Source organism: Grosmannia clavigera (assembly GCF_000143105.1).
Source record: "Grosmannia clavigera kw1407 unplaced genomic scaffold GCSC_144, whole genome shotgun sequence".
NCBI classification, from domain to species: Eukaryota; Fungi; Ascomycota; class Sordariomycetes; order Ophiostomatales; family Ophiostomataceae; genus Leptographium; species Leptographium clavigerum.
The window spans coordinates 232,764-250,160 of NW_014040797.1; the positions used below are offsets into that span (position 1 = coordinate 232,764).

At 57.7% G+C, this 17,397-nt stretch overlaps 6 protein-coding genes across 6 annotated transcripts; 1 reads left to right on the forward strand and 5 right to left on the reverse strand.

The window, feature by feature from the left end:
• Positions 1-115: 115 nt before the first annotated feature.
• Positions 116-2,225, forward strand: CMQ_3009 (cytochrome c oxidase family protein; the record flags this gene model as incomplete). The annotated part of the gene is made up of 5 exons (XM_014317087.1): positions 116-139; positions 277-319; positions 376-486; positions 1,305-1,369; positions 1,476-2,225. The coding sequence occupies 5 exons, from the start codon at positions 116-118 to the stop codon at positions 2,223-2,225; spliced, it is 993 nt and encodes a 330-aa protein (XP_014172562.1).
• A 256-nt stretch (positions 2,226-2,481) lies between these two features.
• CMQ_3037 (isochorismatase family protein) lies at positions 2,482-5,475 on the reverse strand (the record flags this gene model as incomplete). The annotated part of the gene is made up of 1 exon (XM_014317115.1): positions 2,482-5,475. The coding sequence occupies one exon, from the start codon at positions 5,473-5,475 to the stop codon at positions 2,482-2,484; it is 2,994 nt and encodes a 997-aa protein (XP_014172590.1).
• A 3,050-nt stretch (positions 5,476-8,525) lies between these two features.
• Positions 8,526-10,154, reverse strand: CMQ_2944 (serine/threonine-protein kinase; the record flags this gene model as incomplete). The annotated part of the gene is made up of 1 exon (XM_014317022.1): positions 8,526-10,154. One exon carries the CDS (start codon positions 10,152-10,154, stop codon positions 8,526-8,528), a length of 1,629 nt encoding a protein of 542 aa, XP_014172497.1.
• A 271-nt stretch (positions 10,155-10,425) lies between these two features.
• CMQ_3239 (major facilitator superfamily transporter) lies at positions 10,426-12,422 on the reverse strand (the record flags this gene model as incomplete). Its single annotated transcript, XM_014317317.1, has 4 exons — positions 10,426-11,379; positions 11,430-11,649; positions 11,789-11,894; positions 11,948-12,422. 4 exons carry the CDS (start codon positions 12,420-12,422, stop codon positions 10,426-10,428), a joined length of 1,755 nt encoding a protein of 584 aa, XP_014172792.1.
• Positions 12,423-13,146: 724 nt separating this feature from the next.
• On the reverse strand, positions 13,147-14,608 carry CMQ_3135 (g-protein beta subunit; the record flags this gene model as incomplete). Its single annotated transcript, XM_014317213.1, has 4 exons — positions 13,147-13,572; positions 13,830-14,274; positions 14,346-14,383; positions 14,567-14,608. The coding sequence occupies 4 exons, from the start codon at positions 14,606-14,608 to the stop codon at positions 13,147-13,149; spliced, it is 951 nt and encodes a 316-aa protein (XP_014172688.1).
• A 575-nt stretch (positions 14,609-15,183) lies between these two features.
• Positions 15,184-16,482, reverse strand: CMQ_2674 (bromodomain associated protein; the record flags this gene model as incomplete). Its single annotated transcript, XM_014316752.1, has 2 exons — positions 15,184-16,040; positions 16,116-16,482. 2 exons carry the CDS (start codon positions 16,480-16,482, stop codon positions 15,184-15,186), a joined length of 1,224 nt encoding a protein of 407 aa, XP_014172227.1.
• Positions 16,483-17,397: the final 915 nt, after the last annotated feature.

Here is a 17,397-nt window from a genome sequence, read left to right on the forward strand (position 1 = left end):
AAAACAGCAGACTGCCGCCTCACCACCCACCACCAAGAAATCGCATCGTCCAGCCGGACGATTACAGCATCTGCAACAGCCAACTTGTCTCTTTCGATCCCGAAACACCATCGCAATGGCTGTCGCACCGATCACCGGCGTACGTATGACTGATGGGAAGAGGGGCAGCAGACACATGGTCGCCCATTGGGAGACGAGGAGGAGAGAGGGACGGCGGACGACACGAAATGAGGCATTGGCTTGGAGAACGAAAGCTGACATTGCGGGATTTTCCAGATGCTCCGCCGCAGGCTGATTGTTGACCTGACCGTGGCTCTCAGTACGTGCTATCTTTTGTTCCTCGTCAAGAACTTCATGGCTGACACATTTGTCCAGGTCTCGGCACGGCGGCCGGCAGCGCCTTCTGGTACGGCTTCCACATCCCCCGGACCGTTGCGCGCGACACCCACTACCAGAAGCTGGAGCAGGAGCGCGCCGAGCGGACAGGTGCCTGAGCGCGAACAGCCAAGCGTGTACATAGCGGAAAGACAGGGAGAAGGGAAGAGAACAGAGAATGATTGTGAACCGTATCGATGCGTGCATCCGACCGTAGCTAGGCTGATAAAGGCTTGGGTGAGACGTTTGATAGATTACAGTGGCCGGCTTGTCGTCGTTGCCTCAGGCAGAAACCCGTGGCTCTTGTGTAGACGAGTCTCCATTGTTGTTGTTGTTGTTGTTGTTGTTGTTGTTGCGGCTGCTGCTGCTGTTATCGACATGCAGCTGCTGCTCGCTGCCTTCCCACGCGGTCGTCTCGACCATGAAGCTGCCCGACCTATCCTGGCATCTAGAGACAGTCAGACAAAGAAAGCCAAGGAAGAACAAAGGCACCCACCGTCGAAAGAGCCGCTGCACCGGCCAGCACCGCACTGGGCTGTCCTGCTGCCGCGGATGCGCCACCGCGCAGCTGTACTGCACCATGGACGCCATCAGGGTGCAATCCCGGGCAAGGTCGACGCCAAAGGGGCGGCCGTTGGCGGTGGTGCTAGCGGTGCTGTCGCTGTGCGGCGGCTTGCGCTGGCGGCCGTGCACGTCGACCTGCACGCGGTCGGCCAGGTCGGCTGCCGGGAACGTGTAGCAGGGGGGCGTCATTCTGTAGCAGGTGCTGTGACGAGACGGTCGATGCGTGTGTGTGTGTTGTCGTGTCTGGTTGGGATGTTCGAATTCGCCGAAAGAGAGGGGCTTTTTTAGGTCTGAAATCGACCTCGAAAACGACCAGCCGCACTTCTTGCCCCCAATCCCGATGGCTGCCACTGTCTGCGAACCAGCAGCTTCTGCTGCGGCCGTCGGCCGTCGAATCCTGGCCGAGATTGAAGAAACCAGCCTGGAAGAGGTAGCTGTTCCGATTGTGTCCCGTCTTGATCTTTCGCTGTCGGCTGTCTGCTGTCTGTCCTCTGCTCTCTGCTCTCCGCTGACTGTCCTTTCTCCCTCTGCCACAGCTTCTGCACCAGATCCGGACAAGGACCAGCATCTATTCCGATCTTCCCAGCCCATCGCTGGACGTTGGTGCGGGAGCTCCGTCTGCTGCTGCTGCTGCTGCTGCCACTACCACCACCACTCCCAGCATCCCCATCCCGGCTCTCCAGCGGCTCGTCACCGCCCATTTCCGGGCCACCAGGTCGCCCGGCCTCGACATCGGCGGACCCCATCCGCTGCCGCTGTTGTATCTGCTCGTGGCCGCCATCGTAGCCGCGCCGCGTCGCCAGGCCGTCATCGTCGTCGACCTGGAGGCCCGCTTTGACGTTGCCGCCCTGCTGGGAATGCGTGCACGCATCGTCGATGTCGGAACCGATGCCGAAACCGATACCGAGACACCTGTCGAATCTGGCTCTCCTGTCGCTTCAGATGACCTCCGACACGTCCACGTCTTCCGCGTCGATCCCCGGCTGTCGCCCTCGGCCGCCTCTGATGCCATCGCTGCCGCCCAGCAGCGCGTGCTCTACGGCCCCCAACGCCTGCGCGACCGCTCCTGCTGGGGCACGCTCATCGTCGGCAGCGCTGGACTGGCCGGCACCACCTCCAGCTCCGGCTCCGTCTCGGCGCGCACGGGCCTCTACGGCTGGCTGCGCATAGACGCGGCTCTGGCTGCTCTGCCTTCGCCGCTGACCCGCCCCCCATCCGCTTCCATCACGTGGATCGCCAGCTCGCCCTGGGGCAGCTTTGCTTTCCAGCTGCTCAGAGACGTCTGATATTGGCACATGCTCCAAGCATCAAAAATTCACGACTGAACGAAGAAATGTCCCTGTACCCATCGAGTATTCTTTCCAAAATATATCCCTTCCCTAATCCTGTATACATATTTTCCACGTCTTTTGTATCCTTCAATGGGCCAAAATAAATATCAAAAGATCCGCCAAACACAAACAGATCGTACCTGTTTCCAGAAATTGCATGTCCAAACGCTGACGAAGTGCAGGGACCTTCACAGAGCTTGTCAAAAGCTGCTCAGGACGAACACGCATGCTGCACCTTTTCCCTCGCCTTGATCCTACCGTAGTACTCCCCGAGATGGTCGAGCTTGAGCCGTTTAAGCTCGCCTGTCAGCCCGTCCTCGCCGTTGGCACACGTCTTGTCCAGCTCATACAGCACTGGCCAGAAAGCAAAGTCGGCCAGTGAAGCAGCACTGCCACCGCCTATGAACTTGCCACCTGAGGCATAGCCGTTCCACCGCTCCAGCTCTCCTTTGAGACTGGAAAGCAAAACCTCACTGCTGCTTGTTGCTGCCTTGTGTGCGGCCCTCCAGCTGTCTTGCAGAATTAAGGCCTTCTGCAGCCTTATGAACGTGTGAGCCGTCTCCTGCGGTGTCGAGGCCGTCGACTTGGAAGACCCATATATGCTGTTCAAGTACAACATGATGGCCAGCACGCCGTCAACTACACAACCGTCACGATCCATAAATCGCACTGGGAGGTCTAGAATAGACGTCCTGGAAGAATCCTCATCCTCGCCTGCCGCCCTGCCGATGCTGCCCTTGGCATAGCCTAGCCCGAGCTCTGCCAGCATCAGCTGGATGCTCAGGTTGGCCACCGCGTCCGCGCCGGCGAACAGCCTCGCCGCAGCGTAGATGTGAAGTACGTCGAATCCTTCGCCGTAGTGCTTCGTCCAATCGAACTCGGAGCTGTGGTTCTCCGTGCCAAACGCCTTCAGCATCCGGATCGCTTCCTCTGTCTGTCCGTTGACAACAGGCCCGGCCTCCTTCTGGGACGCCGACCGCGCACCCTGACCCCATATTCGCGTCTGGTCGCTGTTCAGAAACGTCCCAATCTGGCGGAACGTCAGACTGATCCGTCCACTGTCGTACGCCAGCTCTGCCGCCGTCTTGTCGCGGTCCATCCGCTTGTCCTGTCGAATCGCGTGCAACCAGCGCATGTTTGTCTGCAGACCCATGCGCATAAGTGAGTTGTGTGGCAGCTGCACCCGGCAGATCTGCCGCCTGCTGTCCTTGCCTTCTGCGCCCTTTGCTTCCGTCTCTTGCCCGGCTTCGCTCTTGTCTTTATCCGTCCTCTTTGTGCGGAACACCATGAGCCTTTCGGCTCCGAGACTGACATTGCAGACGAACGATCCAGGGACAATGTCCAGCGTTTTGTCACTATGTTCCGAGATGTAGTCGTGGCCGCTGCGATACAGCTGGATCAGTGCGTGATTCAATGGATGCCCAACAATCTCCTCGATGCGCGCTTTGATCTGTAGCACCGTTGGGCTGAAAGACTCTAGTGGCGGCGATTCGTCGGCTGGATGGCGGTAGATTGGCATGTTTCCATCCTCGTCTATGTCACCTTGAACACAGACCAGTCTTGGAACTTCTCCTCCCTGATGTGACATCCGCAGCCAGTGGACTTCCTCGCAGAGCCGGTCGTATATTCCATCCTCGATCGATGGCGGCAAGACGCTGCCGTACAAAACGGTGTCGCCCTCACACAGAGGCTCGCTTGCAGTGGCTTTGTTCGCAATTTGTTCGTCTGTCGCCGCCGGTACCAGGCTGTCTGCAGCTTTTCCATGGCGCTCTGGTTTGACACTCATGTCTGCTGCGTTAGGTGGCAGACCACCTCCACTATTGTCCACGTCTGAAACGTCGCCTTCAGTCCCGGCTTCTCTTTCGGACGATTGGGTCGCTGCTTTCACTGCGGAAATCTCGTCTGTGGATGATTTATTGGCGACCGTGATGTCTGTCTTGGCTGACCCAGAATCTTTGTCGGTGCCTGGGACAACGTGGGGAATCGAACCAGTTGGCTCCGTCGTCTTACGAGTGGTAGCTGGCTCCGCCCCGTCTAGCGTGATCGCTGCCACGGGCTGTAACGGCATTGCCGGTTGCGGCTGAGATGTTTCTGAGAGAACGTCGGCTGCAAAAGGCACACGCTTTAGTTTGGGGACTTCATCCACTGAAGGCAGCTCTGAGCAACTCTCGGAGGGGCCCAGCGCACCTTCATCGGCTTCCACCTTCTCTGTATCCTTCTTGCCCATATCGCCGGAAGCTGGAGCTTTGGTACGTACGGGTAAGCTTCCGCCTGAGCGAGCAGTGGAGACGCCACCGCCGCCGCCGCTGCTGCTCCTGCTGACCCCGATAGGGCCCTCAGGTGTCTGTCTCGACGATTGACGCATCTTTGGACGTCCAGCCGTGCCAGGGAGCCCTGCAGCAGCGCCAGAGGCGGTGCGGTTGCCATGAATTGGCTTGTCATCCGCTTGAGGGGCAGATGTCCAGGACTCAATAGCCGCGTTGGATCCAATGGTCTCGCAGCCCGTCAGCCGGACCAGACTCGCGATGGCGTTCTTGTGGCGAATTTCGCTTCGGTAGCCACAACAGTCGTCAATGATGGTCAAAGCAAGGCCATGACGGGCGGCATCCAGCGCCGTGGCGTAAACGCTGATGTTGGTCAAGGCGCCGCAGATAAATAGCTCTGTGACAAAGTGCGTGCGGAGGCGCACGAGAAGCTGGCTGCTCTGGAAAGCAGAATAATGAGACTTGGCAAGGACCACGTCTCGATGGACCTCGATGGCAGATACAACATCTGGTACTAGCTCGCTGCCGATACTACCGGGGTACAGCTTCTCTGCCTGCGCCTCCTTCTCCTTCTGGAGTACTTCCTCTCCGCCGATGCTCAGAAATGCTTCTGGGTCCGCATCCTGGTCTTCTGTCGGCGGCCCGGGCGGGACACGGCTGTTCCTCAGCACCTGGAGCTTGTCTGACGTCATTATGTGTGCCTCTGCCGCCGGGCGGTGGCTTTCAAACTGGCTGCGAATCCAAACGACATCTCCCGAACCGGACTTGCGAAATGCCCGGGCCACAGCCACAGTTCGTTCCAGAAAGGCGGCAGACCCCTTGATGGCCAACGCACCGCCATCGGACAGGAACTCATGTTGGGTGTCGAGGATCAGTAGCGCTTTCCGCGTGCGGAGGGACGGGAAGTCGGCGAGATCTATAGAAAGAGACAGAGGAGGCATGCTGACAACGGTGGCATGTGCAAGGGGATAAAGCACGGCGCGCAAGATAGCTGATAAGCCCACACAAGTGGAAGACCAGGGGTAGATGGCGAGAGTAATAAAGACAGCAAAACAGGCTGGGTGACGTCGAAACAGGAGGACGTATGGCGATGATGTTAAAAGCTTCTGGGGGCAGACCATGGACAGTCGGGAAAATGGCGGACGCAGGAAGCACCCGGGTTAAGACATATCGTGCGGGATGCCTAGATTGCGTGTAACCAAGACTATATGAGGTTCTTGGGGATCCGAGAGAGATGGATACACTGCATGGTGGGAGGGGTATGAAGAGAGGCGGACGAGAGGGAGAGGTGTTTTGGGGAGAGAGAGGAGGGAGGAGAGATAAATAAGAAAAGGGATCAAATGCCGAAATGGTTGGAAGGACAAGAGAGGACGACGGCGGGAAGACAGGACGAAAGGGTGGGGAGATTTGCAGAGGTCGAGAAGCACGGGGACGGAAGCTGCGTTGAGACGTAAACGCGCCCCCAGCTTGAGCCTGATTTGGTCAACGACAACCGTTTGACGGACAGGCCTCAGCTGCGCACTCTTGTTTGCTTGTTTGCCTCCCAGGGGGCCCCCGAAGCACGGAGATTTTCTAGTCTTCCAGGCTGGCTGGGGAAGACGGAGAGAGTGACGTGCAGGCAGTCCGTTGTAAGGCGATCGGAAGTACCGTGCCAGAGATACTGTGTGAGAAGAGTATCTTACAGTGTGGCAGGATGCGCACAAGTGACAGCAGACTTGGGTGGTCGTAGGACAGGCGATGCGGTTTGGCCGCTGCGGCTACTGAGGGCAGAAGGGCAGAAGAGAAGAGAAGAACGGAAGGAAGAAGAAAGCATCGCGGTGCAGAGGGGGCGGTTGGCGAGGTTGCTGTCGCCGGCAGTTGGTCATTGGTCCGGGCCCTTTTGCAGCAGGCTAGCCAGGCCAGCTGTGTACGAATACTCCGTAAGATACATCATATGCAGCCGAATGTATCCTTCACGAACGCATCAGGCCCGTGTTCGTGCAAATGAGACCTGCGCCATGTTGATGGTCTGTTTAATTTTTCTCTTTTGTTTTGCGTCTTCCCCATAATAATCCTGATGCAGACGAGGTGGTGGTTTCGATTTGATCCCTGCGCTAGTGCCCAAAGGGCCACCAGAGGCCGATGCGTGTCTTATCCGCACACGACAAGTCGGCTGCAGGACGGAAGAGTTTTCTGCGAGGCGATCCGCCGAAATGAAGACATGGTTGGTGTCCTGAACGGGGTGAGAGAAACGAGGCCGGCAGCTGGACAGAAAGGCGTCGTCAGCTCGGATAGAGCAAGATACGGAGTCTCTTTAAGAAACACATCGCTCTTTCCCTAGACGGCCTCTGCTGCCAAGCTCAGCATCAGACTGGGCAGCCACGACCCACCCCCAAGACGCATTCCCCACTAGGGCTGCCGTTGGCAAATGCAGGTGTTCCTACAGAGTACGACGTATGTAATTGCAGCAGCGCGCAGGGGCCTCTCTCCAGCGCTTAGGCGGTTGATAGCGCGAAAGGGTCACAGCAGCCCGCTGTATCGTACTCGCAATTTCGGTTTCGGTGGGGTGGGGGTTATTAAGAGTATGGAGCGCTACTATATTAGCGAGTATCTTCGATCCGACCTCTGGAATTCAGCGTGCTGCATGTCTCTGCCGATCGCAGGGTGCTGCCGACCGCTGACCGCAGCAGGCTGGGCGGGCAAGATGCTTGCCAGCACAACCGAGGCTGATCATACGGATAGTACAGGCAATATCTCACTTCTGGCAGGACGTGTTTCGTTTCGTCCATGTCCCCGGCCAAAATGCCTCAGATTGGGGGCGGATGACTTGACAGCCGAGAGAAATCAGCCTACCAAAAGGGTTGAAGAGCGGCTTCTGTCGGAATAGCCTCTGCAACTGGAAGGTTCCGATCGGGCAGAGAGGAGCGGGCAGCCAATGAGAAGGTGAAACGGAAAGAATCTCCCTGTCGGCTCTAACCTGCTCGTGCATTGCCTAGGTGCATCTCCTAGGCTCACCGCAAGGAGGGCCAGCTCTTGCAGGCTGCTGTCTTGCAGGCCCTTGTCTCGTAATGTCGGCCGGCCCGCAGCCGACAGCGACAGTACTCGTATCTAACTAAGGAGGAGGCGTAATACGAGACGTGGTGAGAACTGCCGTGACCAGGGAAGGAGGCTGGCTGTTCTTCTGATCGGCCGGCTCATCTCGAATGCAACGACTTTTTCTTCTTTTCCTCAGACGTGCATCGGAGGCAATGCTGCTATGCCAGATGTGGGAACGCAATCGGGGATGCCACCCCACGAGATGCCGTAGGAGTGTGCTAAGCAGGGAAATGCCGGCGGCCACGGCGATCGCCAGCTAGGAGGCCCACTGCCGTTATGGAATTGCAGCCAAAAAGGTGACGTGGGATCGTGGTCTCCAGAAAATAACAAGTTGCGCTTGGCCAACCTTATATCCAAGGCTACGGAGTACGGAGTAGATAGACGACCCGGATGGCTGCATCTCTGCTGTAACTTTACGCTCTATTTTTGCGTCTTGTCTACGTCTGTGTATTCTATCGTCTGGCTGTAAAGGGGAATCGGGGTTGGGGAAGGGCAAACAAGAGCAGGCAACCCACCCGAATGGGAAAGCAGACTGGTCAGACGGTTGTTGTGAAGGGGAACGGGGGTTGTGAAGTTGCATATCTTGCTCCGAGGAGATGCTCTTTCGCAATGCAGGGGTCTAGAAGAATATGACAGAAAGAAAATGAGGAAAGGAGGAAAATGGGGAAATAATAGCAAAAACAGCAAAAAATAGCAAAAATAGCAGAACAACAAAAACAAAAATAGAGTTCCTTCCAAATCAAGCCCGCCTTCTCCAGCTCCTTTTCGTCATAGTATGGCCTAATCGGACGACAAGTGGCCTGAGGAAAGGCGTGGTTTTCCCGCAAACTTGTCGTTCTCCTGACCATTGCGCTAAGAAGAGGGGGTCGTACGGAGTACTCGTAGTCACAGGCACTGGAGTTCTTCATGCTCGTGCTCATGCACATGTCCGGGGCCTGCTGCTCCACTCTGACTGGATGTCCGTCAGCCGGCCGACGACCGTGGCAAACGTCGGCCGGGCGGCCACCTCGGCCACTTCGCACTGCCGATGCAGATCCTGCAGCCGGCTGCCGACCGTTGTAGTCGTTTCGTCCGTTGCCGTGTCGCCAATCAGACCGAGCACGTCCGCCACCAGATGGGCAAAGGCGAGCACCTCGATCTTCTCGAGGAGCGGGTCCAGGAGGCCGGCAGTGCCGTACAGCGTGGCCGCACCGAAATCGCTGAGAATGGCATGCGTGTCCATCTTGTCGTCCTTGCTGCTTTTGTCGTGTCCCGTGACCAGAATGTTGTGCGCGTACAGATCGCCGTGGGCGATGCCGCGTCCATGCAGGTGCTCTGCAGCCGAGGCCACGCCGGCAAGGATGGAGAGGGCAGCGTCCACTGACAAGGGTGAGCTGTCGTCGCGGTCGTCAAATCGGTCGCGTGTGCAGCTCGCAAACGACGGCGGCTGGCCCAACACCCGATAGTGTGGCGGGATCAGCTCCATCACGATGCCGCCTTTGAACGCGTCTTGAATCTCTTCCTTTGTTTTCTCAGCTTCTTCCAGTATCTCATCCTCCTCCCCTCCCTCCTCTTCCTCCGCAAACCGGATCTGTCCATGCACCCGAACAAGGTTGACGTGGTGTCCGGCCGCAATGTTGGCAGCCATCTCGTCAAACGGAGTGCCGTCGCTCGTCAGCGCGCCACGGAAGATCTTGATGGCCACGGCATCTTCAGCCACCGTCGTCGTCGTCGCTGACTGTAGTGCCGGTGTGGACATGCCCGACACTGGCGTGCTCTCTCCCGACAGCCCGCTGCTGCTCCGCACCACCCCCTTGGAGATGATGCCGCTGGCCCCCTCGCCGAGTACGTGGTGGACCTCGATCTGTTTCCAGTCGATGTGCGGAAGCGCCGATGCGGAAGCGGTCGAGGGACGCGTGGTCGTCGCCGAAGGCGCTGCTGACGAGCACGGGTTGCCGGCAAACGAGAGGAAGGCGAGACGTGGCATGGCCGTCAGCAGCCAGCCGGGCAGGCGGTCCATCCGGTTGGCCGAGAGCCGCAGCAGCGTCAGGCTCTGGCAGGCGGCCATGGCGTCCGGTAGCGCCTCCAGCCGGTTGCCCGACAACATGCACTTTTCCAGACACCCACAGCGGCTGATGCTCGCTGGCAGCGTCGCTAACCGGTTGTCCGTCAGGATCAGCCAGCGCAGCCGCTTCGCCAGCGGCGTCGGTCGGCTGCCGCCCGCACCGTCCTCTTCCTCAAATGCTTCCGCCGGCAGCGACGCCATGCCGTTGCTGCGGAAGGCCACCATCTCGAGTTGGCCACAGCCCGCCAGGGCGGCCGCCGGAAACGACTCAAACGCACAGCTGCTGAAAAAGGCAATGCGCAGCCGCGGCAGCCGTGCCCCAAAGTCCGCCGGCAGCGACGCCAACCCCGTCCCCGACAGGTCTAGGTGCTCCAGCGTGTCGCCCAGATCGTCGAGGATTGCCTGCGGCAGCTGTCCGTCTGCCAGCCGCTCACCCAGCTTCAGCTTGGTCAGTCCGGCTCCGCGGTAGCCGCCAGCCAGTAGAGTTGCCAGGGTTTGCATGATGGACCGGAAGAGTGGACAGAAGGACGTCGGCGCGTTGCAGAGCACAGCCGTTGCAGACCGTGAAGCTCGCCAGAAGGCCGTTATTTCACGGCGGTGACACTATTGGTCGAAACCCCTTAATGCTGACTCATCACGCACGTGTCGTGCAGCTCATCGTCGCTTCCTTGCGAGAAGTACAATGTGCTCGCTTTTCACCATTCTATCTGCAAATCTAAACACATAAGATCTTATCTACATATATGCCTCTGTCAATCCTTCACCTCATCCCCTACATCTCCTCCGCGTCGCCCTCCAGCCAGATTTCGTGTCCGTTGCCCTCATACACGGCCAGACTGGCCGTGAAGCCCCACACGGCCACCAGGCTGAGACCCCAGAAGACAGCACCGACGATGCCGTGGTTTAGGCCGAAGCCGTACAGGTAGCCACACAGAACCGGTCCCAGCGTCTTGGTCAGCGAGCTTGTGCTCTGGGCCAGCCCGTGCAGCGTCCCCAGCACGGACGGGTGCGGCGTGCAGTTGTTGATGAGGATGGTCTGGGCCGGTAGCGCAAACGTGCGGGCGACGACGTGCAGCAGCAGCACGGCCGCAATGGCCAGCCAAATGGTCGGGCCGTCTTTTGCGTGTGGCGACGGTGACGCGCCCGGAACGAGGCTGAGGTACGGCACCAGAAAGTACGTCAGCGGGAAGAGACAGAGGAAGAGCCGCCACGACCGCAGCGTGCCCAGCCGACCTGACACGGTCGGATAAAGAAACAGCTGCATCAGGATCCCGAAGCTGCCCAGGATCGCCATGGCCAAGCCGACTTGTGCCGGTGGCAGGCCGATGCCACCCGAAAAGAAGAAGGGCGCCCGCGGCTGCAAATAGAACCGCCCGCCGACCGGTCCCGGCCTCTTGGCCGGATCGTATACCGGCGTCGACAGGAAGATGAACCAGAGCGAGTTGAACGCGCCCAGGTGGAAGCCAAAGATACACTGCGCCAGCAGTGTCAGTGTCACGTTCTTGGTAAGCATCCGCCGGAAAGACAGCCGCTGCGTGTACCGCGCTCGTCTTGGCCTATTGGCCGTCGATGCGGCAGGGAGCAGAGCCGCAGACTCGCCCGCATCGTCCTCTGTGGCCAGCTGCACGTATGAAATGTCGCCGGTCGGTGCACGTCGGAAGAGCGAGACGATCTTGCGCCTCAGTGCAAACCCGTAATCGGGCTTGCCACGCAATGAATCAAGTGTCTGAGAACTGGTCAGAAAATGGCCGAGAGAGAATAGGACGGCAAGCACACCTCCCCAAGGCCCATCCAGACTGCCAGCGTGGCAGCAAAGAGCAGGAAGGCACTCAGCAGGTTCGGCGTCGCATAGGGAAACCGCAAGAAGAAGGCATTGTCGCCAAAGAGGGTCGGATAACTGTTTGCCGGATCGCACAGGAGACCACCGAGGATGGGCCCGATGATGACGCCAATGTTATAGGTCATGGGCAGCAGCAAGAACGCTCGCGACTGGTATCTGTTTCTGTCAGACGGATAGCCAGCAAACACTCAAATTCACGGTCTGGTCTGCTTACTTTTTCTCCCGTACTATCTCGCTGATCCTACACAAGAATGAATTAGTCATCTAGATACTTATAAGATGCATCGACACATACATAGTCCGCAACACGCCGATGTTGCCGTTTGTGGCGCCGCCCAGGGAGCGGAAAAAGAGGGCCTGCCAGAAGGACTGGGAGAAGCCGAAGCCGAGGCAAGAGAGCACTGGTTTTTCGGGTCAGCGTTGCTCCTTGGCTCGTCCTACAAGCAACACGCACTGGTCCCGGAGAGTCCGATCATGAGGACGTGCTTGCGGCCGAAGCGCGGTGAGTCGGCCAGCTGACCCCACAGCATAGCCGTCAGGAACTGTGTGGCCGTGAAGCTGGCGTTCAGGATGCCTGCCTGGCTGGCAATGGTTGAGTCTGGCAGCGACGGATCAAACGACCGCAGCTGGTAGAACATGTACGACTGCAGCGACGTCTGCACCAACGGCTCGCTCAGCCGCGCCAACGTCAGCACCGTCAGCTGGCCCTTGTGCGGCAGGTCGCGCCATCGAACCACCTCGGACTGCTGCTGCTGCTGCGATTTTGAAGGCGGTGGTGGCAGAGAGCTCTTGTCGTCGCCATCCATGTTCGTCAAGAGGGCCGAACTCTCCGCCAGCAGGCCCTCGGTCTCGCCATAGTCAAAGCTGTCGGTCTGGCCAGCACTGCCGTCAAGTGACGCATCGCGAGACTCCGTGTCTGAGTTGCCCATTGATCCGATTCCCTGTCGATCTGCAGGAGTCGAGAAAGGCCGGAAAAAAAATCACAGAAAAAACAAGGACGATGTTCCAGGCGGGCCAATGGTCTAACACAAATACTAGGGTCATCTGGCGGTCACGCGCCGCTGATCGGCGAACGCGACTGCAAGACGGTGCCGATTCGCTGTAATTCTGGGGAGATGTTCGGCATTTCCGGAAGTGCCTCAATTCTTAGCTAAGCACCTCACATGGGCTGCCAGCACGTCAAATTGATAACAAAGTTGCCTACGCACTCGTCCCATTGGGTCTTGATTTTTTGAAGATTTTGCTTTTCCCTTTTTTTTATCGTAAGGATTTTTTCCCCTCCTTGATGGCTGCCGAAGAAGAAATAGAAGTCCGATTGAACACACACGAGACAAAGACGTCAGGATTCCTTGTTACGCCTCCCCGACCCGCTACCATCGCTGCTTCATCCCACACCGTCCCCTTTCTAACACTCACTCCGTCCTCGACACACGCATGGTCGAGACAGAAATAAGCACAGACTACAGAGAGGCTGTCATCACGGCATGACCGCCAGGCCCTCTGGTCTGTCTTTACGCTTGTGCCGCTCCATCCCTAAATGATCCCCGGTGAAGTGACCGGGCCGTTTACCCAAACATGCTCGCATGCCCCATGCTCACACACGGGCCTGGCACATCTCTCCCCGCCGCCTGACTTTGCCGCAGACATATACGTTTATGCCCTTGACATGACGCCCCAGGCACGGATGATGTTGTCGGTGTAGCCGGCGAACAGCGTCTGGCCGTCGGCGCTCCAGGCCAGCGACACACACTCCGGGTCGCGGCTCTTCTTGCCGACGGCCTGGAACTCGGGCTTGAGCTCGTCCACCTTGGTCTTCTTCTCGAGATCGAAGATGATGATGCTTGACGCCGTCGCAGCGCACAGCCAGTACCGGTTGGGCGAGAAGACGAGCGCGTGGATCTCGTCGTTGGCGTTGAGCGAGTACAGGTGCTTGGACTCGTTCAGGTCCCACAGCATCGTGGTGCCGTCCTTGCCGCCAGAGGCGCACAGGGAGCCGTCGGGGGAGATGGTGACGGTGTTGATGTAGCCGGTGTGGCCAATGTGGTCAGTCTGCAGCTTGCAGGTCGAAAGCTCCCAGACCTATTGTGTTTCGAACCAGACAGCGTTAGCGGCAGGCCCCAAAACCAGGATGAATTGATGGCTCCAGAAGCTGGAATCCACAACATAAAGAGGTAGAATGAACATAGCATCAGTGCATTGGTGTTATAGTTGTCTCATGGCCGAAAGGCTCTGAAGTAGCAAATACTTTATAGGTTGCAAAGCATCATTTGGTATGGGGGGAAGGTGAGGGGCAGGTACGACAAAAACGTGTCCCAAAGACGGGCGAAAAAACGTACCTTCACCAGCTTGTCCCAGCCAGCCGAGACAATGACGGGGTTCTGCGGGTTCGGCGAGAAACGCACACACGACACCCAGTCGGCGTGGCCCTTGTCGGTGATGGTGAACTTGCAGTCGCCCAGGGTGTTCCACAGCTTGATAGACCGGTCGCGCGAGCCGGAAACAATCTGCCGGTTGTCGGCCGAGAAGGACACGGACAGGACGTCGTTGGTGTGGCCGACAAACCGCCGGGTGGTCGTGCCGGTGGCAAGCTCCCACAGGCGCAGGGTCTTGTCCCACGACGCAGACAGGGCGTAGGCGCCATCGGAAGAGATAACACAGTCAGACACGATGTGCGAGTGACCGTGCAGAGACCGCTTCGGGTAGCCGTATTGCGACTCGTCCCGGGTGAGGTTCCAGATGATCAGCGACTTGTCGCGGCTGCCGGACAGGAGCATGTTCGGGCTGTTCTTGTCAGCATAAGCTCCCTTTCTGTCCCTAAATCGGCTCGCCACAGGATCGGAATCGTATCTCACTTCTCGATGGACGTGGCCAAGCTGGTGACCCAGCCGCTCTGTTCAACAACCCTAATTAGCCACAATGTCGCCGTGCCACAAAACAGGCTGGCCGTCCGTCTTCTCCTGTCCCAGAGCCAGCATCCCGTCCTCCCTCTCCGAGTTCTGATGCTTCAGATCCTCTGTCTCTCGAAACAAGATGCAAGCCGGCCAGACAAAACACGGGGAGGTGCAAAACGTACGTGGCCCTCGAGGGTGCCCTTGAGGATGAGCTGCTCAGACATGATGGGCTGTCGAGGGAGAAGGGATCAGGAAAAGAAAAGGTCGGCTGAAGGAACAGTTCTTCTTGGAGAAGCGTGTTGCGGGTAGGTTCAAAAGATGAATCGTCGGAGCCCGGGCAAATGAAGCAAGACAAAAAAAAATAGCAGAAAAGAGGGTTCGACGCACTTTAGGGCCCGATTTCACACTCCTATTGCAATTTTTTTTGTGCAGGCCAAAAACTCTTAGGGCCAAAAAAGAGAAAAGGGGGGTACAGCCAATCGCTGACTAGCGTCAAAATCGGAGGGGCAACCAGCCTTTTTGGCGAAGTGGTCACGTGCAGCACGGCTTCCAAAAAGTAGGAACACGCCGGCTGCGTCAGCTGTGACAGCTGAGAGCCAGCTGGCCGCTTCCCAATCTGACGGATGGAGTTCCGCCAATGCAAGTCCAAAATAAAATGCCGGTCGCTTCAAAACCGATGTCGTGTTGCTCCCATTAAAACGTCGTACCAGCGGCCAAACTGAACTTTTCCTGCGTAAACAAATGCAACGAGACGGGATGCGTGTCACGACCTGCCCCCAAAAGATCACAGACGCCCGTCTTAGGTCTTTTGTGCCAGTCGTTTTGCTGGTTTCCGTGGTATCTCTTTCCGATGGAACGCTTTCTCGGCGTTGACCATCATGCTCTGGTCAGCAATCTCCTCCCGTAGGGCCGCGGCAGTCAGCACCGTGCTGGGCTGTGATATGGTCGTGCTCTCTTCGATCAGCTCGCGCATAGCCGTCTCCCACAGCGAGTAGCGCTGCTTGCTGAGAGAGTTGCGCTCTGCTGCAGCTCGCACCTCCTTCAGCTTGTTAATCTTGCTGGCACGCATGAGGCTGCGCAGTGCTTCTTCAGCCTGTTTCGCTTCGACGGCCGCCGCCTCGCGGATCCTCTTAGGATCGCTGCGCAGGCTCCCTGCCGCTCCGGCTTCTGCGGCCGCTGTGGCGGCCGCTGTTGCTGCCCCGACAGTCGATGTTTGTTGCAGCTGTAACTGCTGCGAATCGGCACCTCCGACATCGTCCTGGAACTGCACCGGCTCTCCATCATCGTACCGCATGCCTATGCCCTGCACGGTGACCGTGTCGACGTCAATGGGCGTGTGCCGGTATGTGTGGATGCTAGGGAAATCGGGGAACCCTTCGGGAATGTAAGGCTTTGCATCCTTCTCAGCCTTGCCACTCAGCTCATCGCTCAACAGTGGCAGGTCGCGTTCTTGGCCGCGAAGCTCCAGCCGCGCCAGGGGGTCAAAGTACGCAGGTGCAAGCTTGGACATGGCCACAGGATTCCGCAGGTGAGGCCGCAGGGCCGATGTGGTCAGATTGAAGCGGGCAAACGATAGGTCAAAGTCCGTTGGGATTGGCTGGCTGCGGCGGGCAGCATGGGCCACGCTCACGACGTCCTTGGCGAGAGAATGTAAATCTGCATGCGATTATCAATCAGTAAGTGCAACAAGGAGGCGATGAAGTAGTAAACAGAGTATCAGGCTTCACTCACACGTCTCGGTCATGAGCAAAAAGCTTTCGAGAGCCTCGGTCGTCGCCGCTTGGAAGCCCACGTGTTGTAGGGCCAACGCGATCGAACGCCGTAAGTTCTCACGCGCCTGCTCATCCAAGGATGGCACCTTCAGCGATTTGTCAACCACCTGCTCTTGTTCTTGCTCTTGCTCCCATAGCCGCTGTAGAAGATGCGACTTTCGTAGTTTGCTCGGGTTTGCAACAGCATTGCTGTCGCTGTTCAATGCATTCTCGCTCTCGTGTGTACCCTCCATCACAGTGTCTGCAGTCTCGGCCGGTGCATTTTGTGCCCTTGGCAGCGCTGCGTTCACATCCATCTTCGCGTTCGCATCAGGTAGGTCCGTCATTTTGATGTCTGGCCGGCTCGAAGTTGCATCTGGGTCTGGCTTTACTCGCACAAGTGCAGTCACCGAAGCTGGAAGCCCACCGTGCTGAGAAGAAGCATGTTTGTGTTTGCAAGCAGCCTGTGCGTCAATGTCAGGACCTGTTGTTTTTGACTCTGGATCGGGTTTTATTGGAGTGTCTTTCGCTGATGAGGCTCCTTCCATCACCGAGAGAATAATGCCCTTCGTAAATTAACGCGTCACTCGAGTGACGAACATGTATAAACAGCTGAAGTGGCCTTCACGAGGTTGCCAAAAGGGTGTCGAAGTCAAAACTGCACAGCTGCATGGGCATCCACATAGAGCGCGAAAGGTGTCCGTGCTTATTGCAGATACAACGGAGCTTTGCTGAGTCATCGAGGTTGATGCGCTAGTCAGAAATCAACATTGCATAAGACTCCGTATTATGTATACATGCAAATTTATTTATCTTACGGCGCTCAGACCGAGATGCCTCTACAAAAACCGCCAGAGACCAGCTAGTGTCATCGTTAGTGTAGCCAGCATCCAGCACAGTACTTGCTGCAATGACTATGCGAATGGGAAAGCATACGTAGCCAGATACAGCCCGAAGTTGTCGCCATCGGGACTAATGGCTGGGCCATGCTAGAAAGCGAACTAGTGTAGGTCAGCGGGACGAAGATTAGGCCAAGCAGACTTATGGCCTTGGAGCTCTTAGTCTCGCAGATGCTGCAAACGGGCGGTTTCCAGTGCCAGCTGCTGCTCGAGGTAAGCCTGTCGATCGCCTGTGATTGATACCACTCCTATGCATGACGGCCGAGTTGAGACACTCGATGCGGTGCTGTAGTTCACAGAATGGTGGCAACGAAATTTGGTGATCCACTGTTGAGTCAAAACATCACCGGGGCTCGGCCTCTT